This window comes from Tupaia chinensis, unplaced genomic scaffold, assembly GCF_000334495.1.
Source record: "Tupaia chinensis unplaced genomic scaffold, TupChi_1.0 Scaffold000596_1, whole genome shotgun sequence".
Classification (NCBI taxonomy): domain Eukaryota; kingdom Metazoa; phylum Chordata; class Mammalia; order Scandentia; family Tupaiidae; genus Tupaia; species Tupaia belangeri.
Genome location: NW_006160112.1, coordinates 36,073 through 59,790, shown reverse-complemented (window position 1 = coordinate 59,790; position 23,718 = coordinate 36,073). Strand labels below are relative to the sequence as shown.

Here is a 23,718-nt window from a genome sequence, read left to right as displayed (position 1 = left end):
TTTAAATAAAAGTTTCCTTTCCTGCATGCTCCTGGATGCTAACCCAGATTCTCCTCAAATTATTTCTGAAGATCTAAAAAGAAGGAACCCTCCTAAATTTATTTTATGGTCCTTACCATCCTCACCCTCCAAACAGAGAAGAACATAACAAAAAAGGAAAACTACAGACCAATATCTATGATGAATATAGATGCAAAGATTTTCAACAAGATACTAGCAAATTGTACTCAACAACATATAGCAGATTATATACTATGATCAGGTAGGCTTTATTTCAAGGATGCAAGATTGATTCAATAAACACAAAAATAAAAGTAATACACCGTATTAACAGAAAGATAAAAATCTTATATTAATTGATGAAGAAAAAGGAATTGATAAATCCCTTATGATTAAGACTATCAGCAAAATTGGCAGAGAACTGACATTTCTCAACACAATAGAAGTAGTATGTTAAAAACCCATAGCTGAGACCAGCAGTTGGTGTAATGGCTGGATTCCTATGTAGTTGACTGTGGTTAGAGTCCCAGACCAACTGGTTTAAACTCATGCCAATCACGTTTGTGGGCATGCCCCAGATCCTGAGAGGAGAATGGAGGAGAAGGAACTGTGGCATGGCCATCCCATGGGGAGTGATTTGTTGCTTTCTGTTTCTCTGTCTCTCTCTGTCTTTCTGGCCAGCACACACACCCTGTAGCAAAAAACTCTCAAAAAAAAAAAAATAGCTGGGACCAGCAGTTAGCATAATGGCCATGTTGTGGAACTCCCATGTATCCCACTACAGTTTGAGTTCTGGACCTGGTGGCTTAAACTTACACTGGGCGCGTGTGCGTGCATGCCCAAGATCCTGAGAGGAGAATTGGGGAGAAGGGATTGCAGCATGGTCATCCCACCCTGGGGGTTGATTTCTTGCTTTTTATGTTTCTGTCTCTCTCTGTCTTTATGGCAAGTGCACACACCCTATAGCAAAAAAAAAGAAAAGAAGAAAAGAAAAAAACAAAGGAAAGGAAAGGAAAGGAAAGAAGGAAAGGAAAGGAAAGGAAAGGAAAGAAAAGAAAAGAAAAAAGAAAAGAAAAGAAAAGAAAAGAAAGAAAAGAAAAGAAGAGAAAAGAAAAGAACAACTCATAGCTAACTTCATACTGAATGAATGGAGAAAGCTAAAAGCATTTTCACTATAAACTGGAACAAGCAAAGGCTGCTGACTTTCTTCACTCCTCTTTAATATTGTACTGGAAGTCCTTGCCAATCAATCAGATAAGAAAATAAAATAGCAACTAACAGATGGTGTAATGTTTATGTTGTGATACCCTCATAGTCAACCATGGTTCAAGTCCTGAACCTGACAGCTTGAAATTCATGCCAGGTATGTGTGCATGCATCCCTAAAATCCAAAAAGGAGAATCGAGGAGAAGGGACTGTGGCATGGCCACTACCCCTGGGGGTGATTTATCACTTTTTGTCTCTCTTGTCTCTCTGGGAAACACATGCACCCTATAGCAAAAATCTCTCAAAAATAAAAAAAGACAAGAGGCAGTCAAGTCAAATAAGGAAAGAAGAAGTGAAATTGTCTTTATTTGCAGATGACATGATTACATACATAGAAACTTCAAAAGAATCAAAAAAAAAAAAAAGAAAAGAAAAAACCTGGATGTTATAAAGGAACACAGTAAAATGTCAGTATACAAAATTAACATGCAAAAATAAGTAACATTTTTATACAGCAACAATGAGCAGACTGAGGTATAATTAAAGAAGCAATCCCAACCAAAGACCCTCAGCCCAGACTTCACCCTCCTGCTTCCTGATCTAGCCAGGAGCCAGGATAAGTTGATCAGCAGTCAACTACATCTTAGTTAAAAGCAATGCCTTTCAGGGATTTCAATCACCAAAGTCCCTCCTCCCAGAATTCACCCTCCTGGCTCCCTAGTCTAGTAAGGAGCCAGCAGGTTAGAACACCCTAGTTATTCTCTCTGTCTCTTTCCATCTCTCTTTCTCTTTCTCTCTCTCTCTCTCTTTCCTCTCTCTCTCTCTCTCTCATTTTTTTATTAATTTTTAAACTTAGCTTTCTATTGCTCTGTTCTTTTAATTCTTACCTTTACCCCTGCTTCCATAGGTTAAGCCAATCAGTGGTCAACTACATTTCAGTTTTCATCCAATTAAAAGATGGGCAAATGAACTGAACAGACAACTCTCTAAGGAAGATATATGAACAGCATAAAAGCATATAAAAAAATATTCAACATCCTTTATTATAAGGGATACGCAAATCAAAACCACAATGAGATACTACCTAAACCCCATCAGAATGGTTAAAATTTAAAAAGTAAGACATGGTATGGGACCAGCAGTCAGTGTAATGGCTATGTTGCTGGACTCCCATGTAGTTGACTGCAGTTCACTTCTCGGACCCAGTGACTTAAAACTCACACCGGGTGCATGTGCGTGCATGCCCAAGATCCTGAGAGGAGAATGGAGGAGAAGGGATTGTGGTGTGGTCATCCCCCCGGGGAGTGATTTCTCACTTTCTGTCTCTCTGTCTCTCTCTCTGTCTGGAGAGTGCACGTGCCCTACAGTAAAAACTTCTCAAAAATAAATAAGTAAATAAATAAAATAAAATAAAAAGTAAGACATGGTGTGGGACCAGCAGTTAGTGTAATGGCTACGTCACTGGACTCTCATGTGGTCGACTGTGGTTCGAGTCCCGGACCTGACAGCTTAAACTCATGCCAGGCTCATGTGCATGTATGCTCAAGATCTTGAGAGGAGAATGGAGGAGAAGGGATTGTTGTGTGGCCATCCCACGGGGAGTGATTTCTTGCTTTCTGTCACTCTGTCTCTCTCTGTCTTTCTGGCAAGTACATGCACCCTATAGCACAAACCTCTTTATTTAATTTTTTTTTTTTAAAGAGTAAGATATGGTATGTGCTTTTGAGGCTCTGGTGAAAAGAGAAAACTTCTACGCTTTTGATAGGAATGTAAATTAGTACAGCCATTGTGGATAACATTATGATATTTCTCAAAGACCTACAAATAGAACTATCATATGATCCAGCAAATCCACTCCTAGGTATATGTCCCCTAAGGATAGAAATACACTTAGTCAGAAAAGCATTTGCACATTCATGTTTATTGCACTAGTATTCACAATTGCTAAGACATAGAACTCAAATGTCCATGAATAGATGAATGGATTGAAAAGTTGTGGATCATATATACTTTGGTATTCTACTAAGCTTATCATTTGGTAGAAAGTGAATGAATATAGAAAATTTTATGTTAAGCAAAGCAAGCCAGACTATGAAAAAGTGACATCATGCATCCCAACTCAATATATTCTGAATGTCTACACTCCGTAGCACAAACAAAAATTTTCGATGATATAAAGGCACGGAGAGCAACTGTGGATACTGGAGAAAGTGTGGGAAATGGTGGAAGGTGAGAGGAAAGAATCAAGAAGGGAAAGGAAGAAAAAAATACTTAAGAAACACTAAATGGAAAATTACTATTGATAATAATATGTATGGTAATGTCTTTGAGCCAATATACAATGTATTCTGGATGGAAAAATCCATTTTCTATGCTGTAATGATATATAGTGATTATAAATTAAAAAATAGTAATAGGAAAAAATATGGCTAGAAAAGTTCATAGAAACAGAGAGTAAAATAGTTACTATAACCTGAGGGTTGACAAGCATGTTAAATGTTGTTTAAAAAGCATGAAATTTTTGTACCAGCAGATGGTGTAGCAGCTTTATCACTGGACTCCCACATGGTCAACCATGGTTAGAGTTCTGGGTGGGCCTGGTGACTTGAAACTCATGCCAGTACATGTTAATGTGTGCCCAAAACCCCAGGAGGAGAATGGAAGAGAAGGAATTTCAGTGTGGCCATCCTCCCAAGGGGGTGATTTCTCACTTTCTGTCTCTCTGTCTCTCTCTGTCTCATGATTGCATGTACCCTATAGCAAAGATCTCTCTAAAAAAATAGACACACAAAATTTAAGTTGGACAAGAAGAATGAGTTCAAGGGACCATTGTACACAATGCACTTAATAACATTATAATGTGTACTTGAAAAAGGATCAAAGAGTAAATGTTTCACTACAAAAACATATGTTGTGAGGTAATGCACATATTAAACTACTTGATTTAGCCATTTTATATATTTTACAGCTATCAAAACATTTTCTTGTATCATAATATATAAAATGTATAACCAAAATATTAGCAATATGAACAAAAAAATTATAATATATTTTTAATAAAACTAGTATAAGAAAGAAAATATGAAAGAGGTAAATGTTGGATCAAGAAATTAGTTCTTTTAAGTTATGACACCTTAAAACTTGTAATGATGAAGACTTGGTGCCTGAATTACCAATGGACAGAGCACAAGACATCAGGCTGAGTAAGTGGACTAATCTTGTGGGGCATTGAGGGAAAGGGTACTCTGTAGCATGTGGCCTCATCCTTTATATATTATAAAGCCCATTTCTCCCAGGTTGGTGTTGCATACCTGGAGTGATGTTAGATATAGTAATAAAATACCTTTTGCACATGACTTAGGAAGCCATTAATAACTGAATTCAACCTTACCCTTCTTGCAAAAGCATCAGATAAAATTACGCCAGTAGGTGTTTTGCTGATTTTAATGCCATTTTCAAAAAGCCCATCCTAATTCCCAGGAGAAGTCTTCCAACATAATTGCTGTTGATCCCTCTTGGATATAAAATTACAGAGCTCATTGTCTCAATATGGGGTGATCCCCAAAGCCTTTCTGGGTCATGATAAAATCATTGGGGATAGAGTATATTAGAAGTCCAAAATATGTTTTTATCCCAGTTGTTTTTCTATCACAATGTCAGGTGACAGGTTCAGAGCCCGAGGGCTAAGAGATCCCCAGAGCTCCCGGATGAAACCGAAGTGAAACAGTAAAAAGACAGTGAGCCTGAGTTGCTCAGATCACAGTGACACTGAGGGAGAGGCTGAGCACTGTGATTCTCTTTGAAATGCCCTTTTAATGCTCCCAGTCATGCCCTTGTCTGATATGCCAGTCTGACCCACACTTTGTACAGGTGCCTAGACAGTTAAAGCAGAAGTTGATTCTTTCTGCAGAGATCTGAGCCTGCAGACACGATCCAATTCCATCCTCTTCTTAGCTTGGCACACACATAGAGATTTTTCTCTGTGTTAACAGGCTTTGACATGTCATTCTCTCTGATTTGTCTCCTGCTACTTCTTCAGCCTTTACAAACTACATGTGAGATGACATCTGAGAGTTGTTTTCAAGATGAAAAGCCGGTTTTCTACAGAGATGGGGACCTAGTATTGGGTGGGTTTTTCCGTCTTTATAACGTGGATGAAGAAGCAGCCATAGTTCAGAAATCTTTTCTAAGATCACCTCAAGAATTGCAATATTCTTGGTAAGTTCTTGGTTATATGTATATGCAAATGTATTTATGATTGTCATACACAGTTTGCTGTTGGAGTGTGGCATACACATTTGTGTGAGTGAGTGCTTATGAGATTAATATCACTTGAGAATAAGGAATAAAGGTGCACAGAAGTCATAGAAATAAACAATAGTGAATTTAGATGTTCTGCCTCATTATTCTTTTACCTTTTCCCCCCTTTATAATGTTCCCTTACAATTTTCAAGATAAAGCATAGAAATCAATGTAGCATGCCATCCACTCCATCAGCACTGTCTGCACTGCCATTGTGAGGCTCAGAATGAAATATTATGACAGCTCCTCTGAAAGCTAAGACCCATAAAGGAAGGCCTACATGAAGATGGAGACACGAACTCCTGATGTGAGGATAGTGTTAGCATCAGGGGACTAACTCTGAGACTCAGTGCTGGTATTGTACAAATGAGCCTCATAGAGAAGTATGAGTGCCTGAGATCCACTGCCTTATATAGACCATGTTCCTCAAAATGTCAGTCATTTAACGTTTCAGATATGAGACAGTTGGGCTTGTCATCCTGAGAGCCAGAAACAATCAGTAAGATAATTTTTCAGGGGCCAGCAGGTAGCACAGTGGTTAAGGCATCTGTAGAGATGCATGTGATAGAGTTGCATAAACCCCAGATATAATGCAGTATTTTGCATTTTCCCTGGAGAAGTTAGACATTAGAGTCAAAGAGCAAAGAGAAGGGTCATTCTCCCCTGATAAATGATTTTTTTTTCTATAGGGTGCATGCACTTGCCAGAGAGAGAGAGAGAGTGAAAAAGTGAAAAATCACTTTCTGTGGTTGTAGTGTGGTCATCCCTCTCAGGAATGATCTCTTACTTTTCCTCTGTCTCAGTTTGATGAGCACTTTACCATCTAGAAAAATTTAAAGATAATAAAGGAGAGACTACTTTATTCACAAAGCTTTTGGTACATTTTGCCAAATACTGGAACACCAAATATTTGTCATCCAAAAACAAAACCCCATACCCATTTGCAGTTTCTCCAGATTTTTATTTTTCTTCAGCTACTGCTAAGCAATAATCTACTTTCTGTTTTTATGGATTTCCCTATTCTGAAAACTTCAAATAAATTAAATCATACCATATGTGATTTTTTGAGTCTGGCTTCTTTCACATAGCAAAATGTTTTCAAGGATTATTGAGATGGTAGCATGTATGAGTACTTCATACTTTCTCTTATTTCTTTAATTTTCTTAGATATTTTTGCTGTAAGACATGTGCACTCACTGAAAGGACTTAAGAGACAGAGTGAGAAAATAAGAAATGAACCCCCAGAAGAGATGGCTAGGCAACAATCTCTTCTCCTCCACTCTCCTCTCAGGGTTTTTAGCACGCACACACACACACACACACACACACACACACACACACACATGCACCGCATGAGATTCAAGTTGCTGGGTCTAGGACTTGAAATGTGGTCAGCCATCTGGGAGTCCAGAGCGTTAACATCTATGCCACCTACTGGCCCCTCTTTTTTAAAAATTTGATTTGCCAGAGAGTGTGTGTACTTGCCAGCGTGTCACAAGAAGATATAGAGAGAAGGAGAGAGAGAAAGTATTCCACTCAATGTGGAATAATCACCCCTCAATCCCTTCTCTTCCATCTCTTCATTGGGTTGGAATTTAAGGCACACACATATGCATTGGTGTTCCACTGGGTCTGAGAACTGAACCAGAGAGTTGTCCATATGGGATCCAACAGGTTAAGTTGTTGGCCCAAGCACTTCATTACTTAGCATTGCCTAATAATCTTCCAGGAACAGGTATACCAAATTTACTTATCCATTTATTTCTTAATAATTATTTGGGACATTTTCCCATCATTTTGTTAGCTACTGGGCATAATACTACTACACGTGTTTATGACAAAGTTTTTGTATGGACATACGTTCCAACTTGTCTTGGGTAGATAAGGAGTTTGATGGCTGAGTCATGTGGTAACTCTAACTTTTTTTTCTTTCTCTTTTATTTTATTTATTATTATCATAATAATATTTTATATTACATTGAGTCTCATATCTTTTTTCATTTTGAGGGGTTTTTGCTATAAGGCATGTGCACTCTCCAGAAATACAGAGAGAGACAGAGAGACAGATTGCGAGAAATCACCCCCTGAAGGGATGGCTACACCACAATCCCTTCTCTATTCCCTCTTGAGATATTTGGCATACATGCACACACACCTAGTGTGAGTTTAAGCCACTGGGTCCAGGACTTCAATGTGGCCAACTACATGGGGATCCAGCAAAATAGCCATTATGCAACTGATGGTCCCAAATCACATATCTTTTCAGTGTATTACATTTCTTTTACTAGCAGAAATACCATGTATATAAGTCAAGACAAAGACATTACTACCCACATCATCATCATCAAATAGGTTTTCATCATTTTTCTGATCATTATAATTATTATCATTTTTAAAAAATATTTAATCACTGCATATTATTTAGCTTATAAAAAGAATTTACCCAACATGAAATACTTCTCAGACCAGTCCAGTTGAGAATACTATACATGTCATCATCAACAGATAATAAGCCACTTCTGTGTCCCACTAGTGTCCTGCCTTTCTATTTGTTCTCTTGTTATCTTTCTCCATACTCCTCCCTTCTTCCCCCCAGTTCTACACTATTTTATGTGTCCTTTACTATCTGCATTGATTTTATGCCCACCAATATTTTAATCTCTACCATAAAGTGTGGATAGTTGGTATATATTAAGTGGATATATACAATATCTTTCTTTCACATTTCTTGTTTCACTCAGAAATAGATCGTCCATATTCGACCACTTTCCATCAAATGCCAGGATCTTTTTTTTAATAGCTGAGTAGTATTTCATAGAATATATGGGTCACACTTTTTTCATCCATTCATCATTTTGTGGACATTTATATTGCTTACATGTCTTAGCAATCATAAATAGTGCTGCAATAAACATTGATGGGCAAGCGTTTTTTTGACTGAGCATTCTCCTGTCCTTTAGGTAGATACCCAGAAGTTGGGTTACTGGATCAAATGGTAGTTCTATGGGTATATCATTGAGGAACCTCCATATTTTTCTCCACAGTGGCTGAACCAGTTTACATTCCCACCAAGAGTGTAAGAGAATTCTTCATTTAGCACATCCACAAGAACACTTATTATTTTTTGTATTTTTAATCTTCCCCATTCTGACTGGTGTTAGGTGATATCTCATTGTGACTTTAATATGCATCTCCCTTATGATGAGGAATGCTGAGCATTTCCTCACATAGTTTTTGGCTGTTCATATGTTTTTCTTAGGGAGAAGTTTTTTCAGCTCGTTTTCCCATCTTTTAATTGGGTTACTCATTTTTTTCCCCCCAAGTGAGCTGCTTAAATTTCCTTTGAATTCTGGTTATAAGTCCTATGTCTGAGGCACACTTTAAAAAATTCTCCCATTCTGCGGGTTGTCAATTTTGCTGTGCAGAAACTTCTTAATTTGATATAGTCCCACCTGTCTATTTTAGGAATTATTGCCTGTGCTTTGGGAGTTTTATTTAAAAAGTCTTTGCCTACCCCAATGTCTCCCAGGGCTTCCCTAATGTTTTATACCAGTAGTTTTATAGTCTGAGTTCTTAGGTTCATATTTTTGATGCATTTTGAGTTGATTTTTTTGTTAGTGGCAAAAGATGGCATTTCAGTTTCATCTTTCTGCAGGTGTATACCCAGTTTTTCTAGCACCATTTTCTAAAGAGGTTTACCTTTTCCCAATGGATTGACTGGTATCCTTTGTCAAAAATCAGTTAGTTGCAAGTTTTGGAGTTTATTTCTTGGGTCTCTATTCTATTGCATTGGTCCACCTGTCTGTTTTTGTCCCAGTACCATGTTGTTTTGATTATCACAGCTTTATAGTATATTTCAGGGTCAGGGAGTGATATGCCACTCACTCCACTCTTCTTGCACAGGATTTCTTTGGCAATACATGATCTTTTATGATTCCAGACAAATTCTATGATTGTCTTTTCTATATCCATGAAGAATGTCCCTGAGTTTTGATTGGAATTGCAATTAATATGTAAATTGATTTGGGTAGAATTGTCATTTTGATTTTATTAATTCTTCCAATCCAGGAACATGGAATGTCCTTCTGTTTTTTAGTGTCCTTTTTGATATCTTTTTAAAGATTTTCATGATTTTCTTTCTTAGATTTATCGATAGGTATTTTATACATTTTGTGGCTATTGTAAAAGGGATTTATTTCCTCAGCTTTACTTCATTCACATTGTTTGCATATAGAAATAATACAGATTTTTAGATGGTGATTTTGTATCTTGCTACTTTACTTAATTCATTTATTTCTTCAAGAAGTTTTTGCATGGAAAACTTTGGGTCTTCTAAATATACCATCATGTCACCACCGAATACAGATATTTTCAACTCTTCTTTGCCTATTTAAATTATTTTTTATGTTGTTCTCTTTTCTGATTGCATTGGCTAGACTTCTAGCACTGTATTTAAAACTAGTGGAGAAAGTGCGCAGCCTTGTCTAGTACCAATTTTCCGTGGAAAAGTTTTTAACTTCCCCTATTCAGTATAACATTAGCTATAGGTTTTTCATATATGGAATTTATTGTATTGAGAAATGACCCTTCTATACCAATCTTACTGAGAGTCTTAATCATTAAAGGGTGTTGTGTTTAATCAAATACTTTCTCTGCATCAATTGAAGCAATCATATGGTTTTTATCTTTCTGTTAATATGGTGTATTATATTTTTGTGGAGTAACATTGAACCATTCTTGCATCTCTGGGATAAAGCCTACCTGATCCTGATGAATAAACTTTGTTATATGTTGTTGGATATGACATGCAAGTATTTTGTTGATAACTTTTGCAACTACACTCATCAATGATATTGGTCTGTAGATTTTCTTTTTCACCATGTCCTTATTGGTTTTGGGAATAAGAATGAAGGAGGCCTCATAAAATGAATTTGAAAAAATTTCTTCCTTTTGGATCTTTAAAAATTATTTGTGTAGGATATGGGTTAACTTTTCTTTAAAAGTTTTGTAGAATTCAGAAGTTAAGTCATCTGGATATGAGCTTTTCTTTGTTGGGAGGTTATTTATTACTGATTTAAATTAATGGCTTGTTATAGCTCTATTCAGGTTTTGTAAGTCTTCCTGATTTAATCTTTGTAGATTTTATGCTTCCAGGAATTTGTCCATCTCCTCCATGTTCTCTTGCTTTTTGATATATTGTTGCTCATAGTACACTCTAATGATGCTTTGTATCTCTATTATGTGTTGTAATGTTGCCTGTTCCATCACGTATTTGATTTATCTGTTTTTTTTTTCTTCTGCTATATCAGTCTAGCTAATGGTGTGTCAATCTTGGTAATCTTTTCAAAAATTCAGTGTTTGCTTTCATTTATTTCCTGTATAGTTTTTTTTTTTTATTTCATTTATTTCTGCTTGAAACTTTTACTTCTTTTCACCTGGCATTTTGTTGTTGTTGTTGTTTTTCTAATTCCCTGAGGCATGATGTTAGTTGTCGCCAACTTTGCCTCATTTTCTTATGTGTACAAATTGCCATGAGTTTCCCCCATCTGACTGCTTTTATCTTGTCTCATGGATTATGGATACTCATGTATTCACTATTATTTGTTTCCATAATTTTTATAAATTTCAGACTTAATTTCTTCAGTAGTTAAGAAGTCATTCAGAAGTAAGTTGCTAAGTTTCCTTGGGTTTGTGTATTTTCAAGGATGTGCCTTGATATTAATAATGAATTTAATTCCATCATAGTCAGAAAATATCTGGATATAGTTTCTATGACTTTGACTCTGCAAAGACTTAATTTATCATATGGTCAATCTTTGATATGGTTCCATGTCAGAGTGAGAAAAATGTATATTTTGTGGTCTTAGGGTGGAAAGTTCTATAGATGTCTGTCAAGCCCATTTGATTTATAGTATCATTTAGGTACTGTATTTCTCTATGTTTTTGTCTAGAAGATCTGTCTAAAGGATATAATGGCATGGTGAGATTCCCAACAATTATAGTGTTGCACCCCATCCCTCCTTTTAACTCAGGCAGTCTTTCCTTCACATACTTAGGTGCTTCTGAGTTGGATACATAGAAATTCATAAGCATTAGGTCTTCTTGAAGAATTGCCCCATTCACTATTATATAATGCACTTCTCTGTCTCTTCTTACAGTCTTTGTTTTGAAGTCTATTTTGTCTGAAGTCAGTATGGCAACTCCAGCCCTTTTTTTATCTCCATTTGCATGGAATATCTTTTTCAAGCCCTTCACTTTTTACTCTATGTGTATCTTTATCCATAGGGTTGTTTCTCATAGGAAACAGCTAGGGAGTTTCTGTTTCATTTTTCATTCATCTACTTTGTATCTCTAAATCGGATAATTTAATTCATTAACATTCAATGTTATTGATATTTCCCGACCCATTTGTATTATTAAGTGAGATATTTTGTTTTACTTTTTCTTTTTTTGTTCTTTTATAATTGTCTGTCTGACTTTTTAGTTTTTTTCTGGTATAGAAATCCCTTTAGAACCTCTTGAAGAGCTGGCCTGGAGTTTGTAAATTCTTTCAGGTTTGGTTAATCTGAGAATGTTTTTATTTTTTTAACCAAATGAATAATCTTGCCAGCTATAGTATTCTTGGTTGAAATAGCTTTTCATTTAACACTTTGATTGTATTTCTCCATTTTTTTCCATGCCTGCATTGTTTTCTTTTTATTATTATTTATTTTTTATTTTTTCCATTTTTTAATACATTCAATCACATTTTTTAGCTTACAAGGTCATGATTTCAATATGTGAACATTTCTCCCCAGTCCAGTTGATCAAAATATAACAATACTACTTCCCTGTCTCAACAATGCTGTCTCTGTATCCCTCCTCCAAATGTTTTTCCCCAGGCCCCACTCCTCCACACACACCACATCTTGCATTCACACCCATCTCTTATGTTTGTACATCCTTTAGCTCGTCAGCTTCAGTTATAGAGTGTGGACACTCGGAATATATTAAGTGGGGACATACAGTGTCTCTTCTTCATAGCCTGGCTTGCTTCACTCAGCAGTAAATCTTCCATATTCTTCCACTTTCTGTCAAAAGCCAGGGTTTTGTTGTTTTTTTTTTATGGCTGAATACTATCCCATAGAATATATGTGCCACAGTTTTTCAATTCATTCATCTGTACGGGGGCATTTGGGTTGGTTCCATGTCTTAGCCATCGTGAAAAATGCCGCAATAAACATTGATGTGCAATCACTTTTCCAATGAAGAATTCTTCTGTCCTTTGGGTAGATTCCAAGGAATGGGATTGCTGGATCATATGGTAGTTCTATTTGTAGACTTTTGAGTAATCTCCAAATTGTTCTCCACAGTGGTTCGACCAATTTGCATTCCTACCAGCAGTGTAAGAGCGTTCCCCTTTCACCACACTCCCACCAACACATCATTTTTTGGCTTTTTTTAATCTTAGACATTCTGATTGGGGTTAGGCGGTATCTCATTGTTGTTTTAATCTGCATTTCCCTTACAATGAGGGATGTTGAGTGTTTTTTCATGTGCCTTTTGGCTATTCGTATGTCATCTTTAGAGAGTGTTTTTTTTCCAAATCCTTCTCCCATCTTTTAATAGGGTTGATCATCTTTTTTCCAATCAGCTTCTTTAGTTCCTTGTGTATTCTGGTTATCATTTCCTTATCTGATGCATAATTTACAAAAATATTTTCCCATTCTGAGGGCTATCGATTCACACTAATTACTGTGTCTTTTGACATGCAGAAATGTTTTAGTCTGATGTAATCCCACTTGTCTATTTTGGGGATTATCGACTGTGCTTTGGGGGACTTATGTAAGAAGTCTTTTCCTACCCCAATGTCTCCCAGAGTTTCCCCAGCATTTTCTAGAAGCAGTTTTATAGTTTGGGGTCTTAGATTTAGATCCTTGATCCACCTTGACTTGATTTTTGTCAAAGGTGAGAGGTAGGAGTTCAGATTCATCTTTCTACAGGTGGAAATCCAGTTTTTTGAGCACCATTTGCTGAAGAAGTTTTCCTTTCCCACTGGATTGACTGGTACCCCTTGTCAAAAATCAGTTGACTGAATGGTTTTCAATGAGAGATCTGATGTTAGCCTGAAGGAATGACATTTGTAGGAAATTTGAAGTTTTCCTTGACTATTTTAGTATCTTGTCTTTGTCTGTGGTTTTGGCCTATCTGGATATGATGTGCTTCAGAGAGGATATTTTGGGTTGATTCTATTTGGGGTCCTATGTGTTTCTTGGGTCTGGATACTTGAATGTCACTCTAGATTTAGAAATTTTTTTCCCAAGGTTTTATGAAATAAGTTATCAATGCCCTTATTAATTTCTTCCTTTTCTGGGATACCAATTATCCAGATGTTGGGATGTTTGATGGTATCTATTATTTCTCCTATATTGTCTATATTATCCTCATTGTTTTTTTGGTTGTTTTCTCCTTCTTTTTAATACTTTTTTCTAGGTCGAAATTTTTGTCTTCTACATTTGAGATTCTATCTTCTGTGTGATCTAACCTACTTTTAATACTTTCGATGGAAGTTTTAATTTCCTGTATCACATTCTTCATCCCTTACAGTTCCATTTTATTCTTTTTAAGGTGTTTATTTCTTCTTTCAAATGATAAAAGAATTTCTTCATCTCCTGGAGCTCATTATCTCTTTTCTCTTGCATCTCAATTAGTTTGATCACTACAAATATTCTGAATTATCTGACATGTCCAAGACTTCCATTGTGTTGTCTGTGAATTATGTGCAATTGATGTTTTCCCTTGGGGGAGGGACATTTTGTTGGTAGCTCATATTTCTTGTGTCTCTGCAGTTGTTCCTAGTCACCTGGTGATTTATATGTTCTTTCGTTTATTATTCAAGCTATCTCTGAGAATTCAAATTATGCAGGAGTAGAAAATTGGTGATCTCTTGGGACCAGCAGTTAGAATAATGGCTATGTCACTGGACTCCCACGTAGTCGACCACGGTTTGCTTCCCGGACCCGGTGGCTTAAAACTCACACCGAGTGTGTGTGCGTGTGTGCCCAAGATCCCAAGAAGGAGAGTGGAGGAGAAGGGATTGTGGCATGGCCATCCCCCCTGGGCAGTGATTTATTGCTTTCTGTCTCTCTGTCTCTCTCAGTCTGTCTGGCGAGCGCACACACCCTAAAGCAAAAACCTCTCAAAAAAAAAAAAAAAAAGAAAATTGGTGATCTCTCTTCTCCTCTGCCTTCCTGTTGGTCACCAGTACCCTCTACTGTTGTCACTCTTCCTGGGTGACACAAAATCCTCCCTTTTTCTAAAGAACAAGTGTGCTTCCAAATGATCTGCTGAGCTTCACCTCAGGAGTAAAGACAAGATCACATTGAATACTGCATGCTATCCAAAACACTGAAGTCCTGAGAGTCCAAAGGCAAGTGGGGTAGGGGATTAGCCATGGGTCCTGGCCGTCAAGCCTTGCAGCCTCAGTCATCCTGGTGTCTGGTCAGGCTGCTTGCTTGAACCGGTTTCTGGATGGGGTGGAGAAGGGGGCAAATTCTTCTTAAAGTTCCATGATGCAAATCTGAAGTTCAAAGGTGAGTGGGGAAGGGGTCCTGGCCATTGGTCCCGGTCTGCAGTTCCTGCAACCACAAGTAACCTGGTGTCCAGCAATGTGGCTCACTTGAACCAGTCTCCCTCTATGTTTAACTTTGAAAGAAATCGTCAAAAAAAATTTTTTTTGGAGAGGTTTTAGCCATAGGATGTGTGTGCTTGCCAGACAGAAAGAGAGAGACAGAGAGACAGAAAGTGAGAAATCACCCACCAGGGGGTATGGCCACACCACTATCCCTTCTCCTCCATTCTCCTTTTAGTATCTTGGGCATGCACGCACATGCACCCAGCGTGAGTTTTAAGCCACCGGCTCCGGGATTCAGACCACGGTCAACTACGTGGGAGTCCAGCAACATAGCCATTATGCTAACTGCTGGTCCCCGTCAAAATTGTTTTTGAAGTATTTGTACCAGTTTTAAATCCCATCATGCATAAATGAGAGCTCCAAATTTTGTTCATCCCATCAAAATTGGTTATCGTCTGGGCATTATTATTATTGCAACTATCATAATAAACATGAAGTAGATTTATTTTGCATTTTTACTATTTTATTTATTTATGTTTATTTTTATGTTATTTTTCATTAAGTTGGGGCTTCAGAGTAGCTAAAAATTCATTTTTGTGCATAATATGAAATAGATTTTTTTAACTATCCCTGTTACTTTCTGTGTAATGTACTTTTTTCCAGATCATCTTAAATATACCATTACTTTTCTGTAATTTTTTTTTCTGATTTTACCACTTAATGTTTTCCCTTCTTGCTCACATTCTTTCTGTTGGGTTAAAATTATAACTCATTTGACTTTATGATTTCAGTTCATCAATTTATTGAAATATAATAGTATTTTCATGGATGGTGATTTGCCCCATATTTTGTGTATCATTTTTAATCTTTGTATAACATTTTGAATATGTTTAATGCTAGAAGAAATGTGTGCTAGAAAAAGCGGAAGAAAGAGAGTACAAGAGAAAGTAAATGCCTTTAATGGAGCCTAATTATAATTCTATCTCCTTCCCACCATTCATCCACTCTGTCAAGATCCTGGATACATTGCACACGTCACTGGCATGTTTTCAAGTAACCGAGGGGAAGGTTTTAATCTTTATGCACTATGCTAGACTTGGTCTTATAGTTATGAACAGTTAAAAATAAATCTCGAAATATAAATCTGAAAGGTGATCACTTGAGAGAATTCCAATTTACCATATGACTACATTTGTGATTGGTCAATAAATGTTGAAAAATACAATTGTGTCTACTTGCCAGGTATTAATTTATACACATTTGGTTATTATTTTAGAGAGACTTTTTCTATAGGGTATGTGTGCTTGCCAAAGAGACAGAGACAGAAAGTGAGAAATCATCCTCCACTGGGGGATGACTATGCTACAATCCATCTCCTCCATTCCCCTGGCAAGATTTTAGGCACACACACACACACACACAAACACACACATACACATGCCTGGCATGAGTTTAAAGTCACCAGGCCCAGACTCCAACCATGGTTGGCCATGTGGGAGTCCAGTGACATAACCATTATACCATCTACTGGTCCCTTCACATTTAGTAATTATAGGGCTGGCCTCATAGCCTAGTGATTAAGCCTGAAGTCTATTCAAATCCTAGACCTGGAAGCTTGAAAAACATACTGAACATGTATGTTCATGCCCAAACTTCCAACAGGATGGAAAAAATTGAGAAGAGATTTCAGCCTATGTCTCAATGGTGATGTTTACTCCTACTCTCTCTCTATCTCTTTGTGTCTTTCTATCTCTCTCTAGTTAGTACATGTACCTTCTGACAATTTCAGAAGAAAAACTACACATTAGGTTATTATGAAAGTGTTATTTATTATATTAAAATTTCTTTATTTTAAGGATTTCATTTTTTTAATAATTAATTTTTCATTTCGTGTGCTTCCCGACATTCAATCGCATTCTTATTTGTCTTACAAAATGGATATTTCAACAGCTGAACAATTCTCCCTAATACAGTTGATAAAACTACAAAATATCTTCAACAGATAATACCACATTTCTTTGTGACATTAATACTTTTCCTCCCTATTTTTCTTCTAAATGTCCTTCCTCAGACCCTACTCTTGCATACATACTATATCTGGTATTTACATCTATATACTGTGTTGCTACATCCTTTAGTGAATTAGTTTCAGTCATAGAGTGTGGACACTCAGTACATATTAAGTGGGATATACAATGCCTCTCCTTCATAGCCTGGCTTGCTTCACTCAGCAGTAAGTTTTCCATATTCATCCACTTCCTGTCAAAAGACAGGGTTTTGTTGATTTTTGGCTGAATCATATTCCGTTGAGTATATTTGCCATAGTTTTTCTGTCCATTCATCTGTTTCTGGGCACTGGGGTTGTTTCCATGACTTAGCAATTGTGAATTGTGCCGCAATAAACATCAATGTGCAAGCACTTTTCTGATTAAGTATTCTTCTGTCTTTTGGGAAGATACCAAGGAGTGGTATTGCTGGATCATATGATAGTTCTATTTGTAGATTTTTGAGAAATCTCCAAATTGTTCTCCTCAGTGGCTGGACCAATTTACATTCCCACCAGCAGTGTAAGATAGTTAGCCTTTCACCACACCCCCACCAGCACTTATCATTTCTTGGTGTTTTTTTTTTTTTTTGGTTTGTTTGTTCGTTTGGTTGTTTTTTTTACTCTTAGTCATTCTGACTAGGGTGAGGTGGTATCTCATTGTTGTTTTGATCTGCATTTCCCTTACAATGAGGGATGTTGAGCATATTTTCACATGCCTTTGAGCTATCCATATCTCATCTTTAGAGAGTGGTTTTTTCAACTCATTCTCACATCTTTTAGTAGGATTGATCGTCTTTTTTTTTTTAACAAATTCTTGAGTTCCTTGTGAATTCTGGTTATCAGTCCGTTATCTGATGCAGTTTACAAAAATATTTTCCCATTCTGTGAGCTGTCTATTCACAGTAATTACTGTGTCTTTTGCCATGCAGAAACATCTTAGTCTGATGTAATCCCACTTGTCTATTTTGGGGACTATTGACTGTGCATTGAGGGTCTTATTTAAGAAGTCTTTCCCAACCCCAATATCTCTCAGAATTTCCCCAGTGTTTTCCAGGAGCAGTTTTATAGTTTGGGGTCTTAGATTTAGATCTTTGATCCACCTTGACTTGATTTTTGTCAGACATGAGAGGTAGGGGTTCAGATTTATCTTTCTACAAGTGGAAATCCAGTTTTTCCAGCACCATTTGCTGGAGAGATTTTCCATTTCCCACTGGGTTGACTGGTACACTTTGTCAAAAAATAAGTTGACTGTATGTTTGGGAATTTATTTCTGGGTACTCTATTCCGTTCCATTGGTCCAGCTGTCTGTTTCAATGCCAATACCATGCTGTTTTGATTACCACAGCTTTGTAGTATATTTTTGGGGTCAGGGAGTGAGATGCCACCCACTCCACTCTTCTTGTGAATAATTGCTTTGGCAATGCATGGTCTTTTATGGTTCCAGACAAACTTTATGATTGTTTTTCCTAGATCTGTGAAGAATGTGTCTGGTACTTTGATTTTCATTGCATTAAATATTTAGATTAATTTGTATAAAATTGTTCTTTTGATTATATTAATTCTTCCAATCCAGAAACATGGGATTGTCTTTCACTTTTTTGTGTCATTTTTTATTTTTTTTTTTATCTTCTCATAGTTTTCCTTATGGAGGTCTTTAACTTCTTCAGTTATATTTATCCCTAGGTATCTTATACTTTTTTGTGGCTATGGTAAATGGAACAACTTTTTTCAGTTCTATCTCAGTCTGCCTGTTGTTCATATATAGAAATGCTATATATTTCTGAATATTAATTTTGTATCCTGCTACTTTACTCTATTCACGTATTACTTCCAGAAATTTTTTTTATGGAAACCATTGGGTCTTCTACGTATACAATCCTGTCATTTGCAAATAGAGACAGTTTCATCTCTTCTTTTCCTATTTGAATGCCTTTTATTTTTCCCCTTTTCTGATTGTGTTGGCCAGGACTTCCAGTACTATATTGAAAAGGAGTGGAGAAAGTGGGCAACCTTGTCTTGTATCTGTTTTTAGTGGAAAAGCTTTCAGTTTTTCTTAATTGAGGATGATGCTTATTATGAATTTTTCATAGATAGCTTTTACTGTGTTGAGAAATGACCCTTTTATGTTGATTTTGCTGAGAGTCTTGATCATAAAAGGATGTCATATCTTATCAAATACTTTATCTGCATCAATTGATATGATCATATGTTTTTTTCTTTATTCCTATTAATATGGTGTATTACATTTATGGTTTTGTGTATGTTGAACCAACCTTGCATTCCTGGAATAAAGCCTACCTGATCATGATGTATTATCTTTTTTATAAGTTGTTGGGTATGATTTGCTAGTATCTTGTAGAGAATCTTTTCATCTATATTCGTCAGGGATATTGTTCTATAGTTTTTGTTCCTTATCCTCCCCTAGTCTGTTTTGAGAATAAAGATAATAGTCTTCATAGAATTAATTAGAGAGAGATTTCCCCTTTTGGATCTTTAGAAATAGCTTGAACAGAATGGGAATTAAGTATTCTTTGAAAGTTTTGTAAAATTCAGAGGCGAATCTATCAGGGCCAAGGCTCTTCTTTGTTGGGAGGTTATTTATTACTGCTTCAATCTCCTGGCTTGTTATGGGTCTATTCAGACTTTCTATATCCTCCTGGCTCAATCTAGGTAGATTATATTTGCCCAGGAATATGTCCATCTCATTCAGATTATCTTGTTTCTTGGCATACAGATGTTCATAGTATCCTCTAATAATGTTTTGAATTTCTATGATGCCAGTTGCTATATTGACTGCTTCATTGCAGATCTGATTCACCTGGCTCCTTTTTCTCTTCTTAATTATTCCAGCTAATAGTGTATTGATTTTGTTTATCTTTTCAAAGAACCAGCTATTAATTTATTTTCTGTATAGATTATTTTCTATTTCATTTATTTCTGCTTGGATCTTTATCATTTTCTTTCTCCTGGAGTTAGTTTTTTTTTTTTCTTTTTTTATCTTTTGCTGTTGCTTTTCCAATTCTGTGAGGTATGACGTTAGATGATCCATTTACATTCCTTCCACATTCCTCTTATGTGCACTAATTGCTATGAACTTCCCTCTTATGACTGCTTCAGCAGTGTTCCTCGTGTGGGAACTGGTGTCCTCATTTTCACTGGCTTCCATGAATCTTTTTATTTCACTCTTTATTTCCTCAGTAGTTGTGTAGTCATTCAAGAGTAGGTAATTTAGTTTCCTTGTATTTGAGTATTTTTGAGGATTTCTCTTGAGATTAAACTCAAGTTTAATTCTATCATGGTCGGAGTATATGCTGGGTATAATTTCTATGCCTTTGATTATGTAGACGCTTACTTTATGCCCTATGATGTGGTCAATCTTTGAGAAGGTTCCATGTGGTGGTGAGAAAAAAAGTGTATCTCATGGGTTTTGGATGAAAAATTCTATAGATGTCTGTTAAGTGCATTTGATTTATGGTATCATTTAGATCCTTTATCTCTTTACCTGTTTTTTGCCTAGATGATCTGTCCAGAGGGGATAGTGCAGTGTTGAAGTCTCCAACTATTAGTGTGTTGCAGTCTATCTCCCCTTTTAGATCTCACAGTCTTTACTTCACATATTTGGGTGATCCTATGTTAGGTACATAGATATTAATAAGCATTAATATCTTCCTGATTGATTGACACTTTTACTACAATGGAGTTTCCTTCTTTGTCTCTTTGCCTATTTTTTCAGATATTATTATTGCAACTCCAGCTCTTATTTGGTTCCCATTTCCATGGAAAAACTTTTTCCAACCCTTCACTTTTAGTTTATGTATGTCTTTATTCATGAAGTGAGTTTCCTGCAGGTAGCAGATGGAGGTTTTTTGTTTTTTAATCCATTCAGCCAGTCTGTGTCTCTTGATTGGAGAATTTAATCCATTAACATTCAAGGTTATTATCGATGTTACTGGACCTGTCCCAACGTTTATGTTGGCCATTGTTTTAATTGCCTTTTACTCTTTTGTTCTGGCTGTTACTTCTTTAGTTTTCCTGGAACAGTACTTTCTTAAGGGTTTCTTGGAGAACTGGTCTGGTGTTGGCAATTTCTTGTAGATTTCATTTGTCTGAGAAGATTTTAAACTTTTTTTTTCCCATATGAATGACAATCTTGCAGGATATAATAATCTTGGTTGAAATTGTTTCTCTCTTAACACTGAATACATCTTCCCATTTTTTTCTTGCTTGCATTGTTTCTGTTGAGAAGTCTGGTGTTAGCCTGATGGGGTGACCTTTGTAAATCACTTGTCATTTCTCTCTTGCCAATTTTAGTATCTTATCTTTTTCTGTGGTCTTTGCCAGTTTGGCTATGATATGCCTTGTGGAAGATCTGTTTGGGTTGATTCTATCTGGGCTACTTTGTATTTCTTGGGTCTGGATGCTTGAGTGCCTTTCTATACTTGGGAAATTTTCTTTCAAGAGTTCATGGAACAGGTTTTCCATGCCCTTAGTAGTTTCATCTTCTGGGATACCAATTATTTGGATGTTAGGGCATGTAATGGAATCTAGTATTTCTTGCATGTTATCCTCACTTTTTGATGTTGTTGTTATTTTCCTTATCTTCTTGGTAGTTTTCTGTAGGTCAGAAGTTTATCTTCTATATCAGAGATTCCATCTTCTACTTGGTATAATCTATTTTTAGTACTTTCTAGAGAGTTTTTGATTTCTTATATTACAGACTTCACCTCTTATACTTCCATCTTATTCTTTCTTAGCATGTCCATTTCTTTCTTCCTTCATATTGCAGAAGGACTTTCTAATCTCCTTTAGTTCATTGTCTCTTTTCTGCCCTAGCTCATAGCATTTGTTCACCACAAACGCTCTAAATTCTTTTTCAGACATTTTGGTAACATCCTCTATTTTGTCAGGAAATGGAAGGGAGTCACTGTGTTTTTTTGATCGGGACATATTTCCTGCTTTATTCAGACCTGAGTTTCTTTTACTTCTAACCATTGGGATATGTGTTCCCTTTGGAATATCTTTTAAGAGAACGTTTTCTTGAATAGTAGCAAGTGTGTTTCCTTTCTGCTGTGGAATGAAGATTGCCACAGTCTTTCTTCTGTTGCATTTAGCAATGTGATCCAAGGATTCTCTTCAGGTGTATGAAGAAAAGTATCTCCTTTTTCGCAGGTGGTTCAGTAAAAGGGTGGATCCCAGAGAGTCTTAAAATACTAAAATATTTCAGAACTGTAATTCTAGAACTATCTAAACTGCCAGGGATGGTGTAGATAAAGGAAGTGATGACCAAATAAGTGGGAAGAAAATAATAAGGAAAATAAAGAAAAAGTCATGTGCTGCACGTTAGCACAGAGCGCAATTTTGCCAGGGGTCTGAAGATGGAAGTGGCGTGGCTGCAGAGTTGAGGGCATTCTTGTCTGGCAAGGAGAAGTGAGAACTTTACAAATGAAAAAGAGTATAAGGAACGAAAATTCCTTCTACTCCATTCTCCTCTAGGCATTTTGGGCACACATGCACAGGTGCCCAGTGTGATTTTTAAGCTACTGGGTTTAAGATTCAAAATGTGATTGACTACATGGAAGTCCAGCAACACAAACATTCCATCATCTGCTGGTCCCCAAAATGCTATAGATTGTTATGTTGATTTTTTTAACCTGCCACTTTAGTGTATTCATTTATCACTTCCAGGAGTTGTGTATCTTTTGTGGAGGGAAAGTTTGGATTTTCTATATATAGAACCATATCATATGCAAATAGAAATAATTTAACTTCTTTTCTTATTAAATGCCTTTTTTTACTCTTTTGTCTGATTTCTAGAACTTTTATTACTATGCTAAAAAGGAGTGGAGAAAATGGGCAACCTTGAATTATACCAATTTTTAGTAGAAAAATTAAAATTTTTCCCCTTTAAGTAAGATGTTAACTATGGGTTTGTCATAAGTGGCTTTTATTTTATTATGGAATGTTCACTCTATGTTAATTTTGCTGAGAGTCTTTCTAGGGGGGCAGAGGTTTTTGCCATAGGCTGCATGTGCTCACGGGAGACACACTCAGATAGTGAGAGGAAAAGGGAGAAATCACTCTCCAGAGGGGATGGCCATGCTGCAATTCTTTCTCCTCCATTCTCCTCCCAGGATTTTGGGAACACACACACATGTTCCTAGGGTGAATTTCCAGCCTGCAAGTCCTACACTTGAACCACAGTTGGCCATTGGGAGTATAGTAATGTAACTGCTAGCCCCTTTCCTGAGAAGGGATGTTGCATTTTATTAAATGTTTTTTCTACATCAAATGATAAGATAATAAGGTTTTTATCTTACATTCTGCTAATGTAATGTATTACATTTATTTTTTGCATATGTTAAAACATCCTTGCATCCTGAAATAAAGCTCAACTAAACATAGTGCATAATTTTTTAAAAGAAATTTTTGGGGCCTGCGCGGCGGCGGGCCCAGGCCTGTGCGGCCGGGGCTCTGCGCCGTGTTCCCCGGCCTGGGCCGCCCGGCCCCCCGCTGCTTCTCTGGCACTGGGTGTGTCCCACGCTCGTCGCCA

The 23,718-nt window shown here is 36.6% G+C and overlaps 1 protein-coding gene across 1 annotated transcript in view; it reads left to right on the top strand.

The window, feature by feature from the left end:
• Positions 1–5,266: 5,266 nt before the first annotated feature.
• Positions 5,267–23,718, top strand: part of LOC102501323 (vomeronasal type-2 receptor 116) — a gene marked incomplete at its 3' end in the record, with an annotated part of 46,976 nt that continues 28,524 nt past the window's right edge. The window contains 1 exon segment of the mRNA XM_006158405.2: positions 5,267–5,424. Within this exon segment, the coding sequence (XP_006158467.2) occupies positions 5,267–5,424 (158 nt within the window).